The sequence below is a fragment of the Argentina silus genome, assembly GCF_951799395.1.
Source record: "Argentina silus genome assembly, chromosome: 6".
Taxonomy (NCBI): domain Eukaryota; kingdom Metazoa; phylum Chordata; class Actinopteri; order Argentiniformes; family Argentinidae; genus Argentina; species Argentina silus.
In genome coordinates, this window is record NC_139660.1 from 21,966,439 (window position 1) to 21,967,176 (window position 738).

A 738-nucleotide genomic window follows, 5' to 3' on the forward strand; every position below is an offset into this window, starting at 1 on the left:
TCTCTCTCTCTCTCTCTCTCTCTCTCTCTCTCTCTCTCTCTCTCTCTAGGAACCCTCTGAAAAACCAATGGTTTAGAAGTATAAAGAATAAAAAGCAGAAAGAAACAAACAACAGTTTTTTTTTCCAGGTTTGATCTTTTATTTCCTGTCATGAATAAATCCTGAAACAGATTGGTCCTGTTCTGATGTCAGGCATGTTCTCCCAGTCACTGACCTAATTTCCTCTCCTCTTTTCCATCCCTCGTTCCTCTGCGTCACATGGTGTCTGTGTTTAATGAAACCACGGAGGTTTGGCCATCACAACACCTGGAGGGCTTTCGCTTTCCTCCTTTCTTTCTTCTTCTATCTTTCTTTCTTTCTTTCTTTTCTTTCTTTCTTTCTTCTTTCTGTTCCCCTTTGTTCTCCCTCGCCCCCTCATTCTCTGTGTTGTGTTTATGTTGCTGGCTCAGAGGTGAAACACAAAACCTGTTGGCTGATGCCAGCTTCAACACAGAGAACAGGTTCCACAGTCACCACAACACCTCTCTCTCTCTCTCTCTCTCTCTCTCTCTCTCTCTCTCTTTCTCTCTCTTCTCCCTCTCCCCCCCCTTCTCTCTCTCTCTCTCCCTCTCTCTCTCTCTCTCTCTCTCTCTCTTCTCCCTCTCCCCCCTTTCTCTGTCTCTCTCTCTCTCTCTCTCTCTCTCTCTCTCTCTTTCTCTCTCTTCTCCCTCTCCCCCCCTTCTCTCTCTCTCTCCCTCT

At 46.1% G+C, this 738-nt stretch overlaps 1 protein-coding gene across 1 annotated transcript in view; it reads left to right on the forward strand.

The window, feature by feature from the left end:
* Positions 1–455, forward strand: part of LOC310806323 (protein kinase C epsilon type-like) — a gene marked incomplete at its 3' end in the record, with an annotated part of 48,961 nt that extends 48,506 nt beyond the window's left edge. Inside the window, exon 11 of the mRNA XM_083672375.1 lies at positions 450–455. Coding sequence (XP_083528501.1) covers positions 450–455 — 6 coding nt within the window. The remainder of the gene's footprint in view (positions 1–449) is intronic.
* Between the last annotated feature and the right edge of the window lie 283 nt (positions 456–738).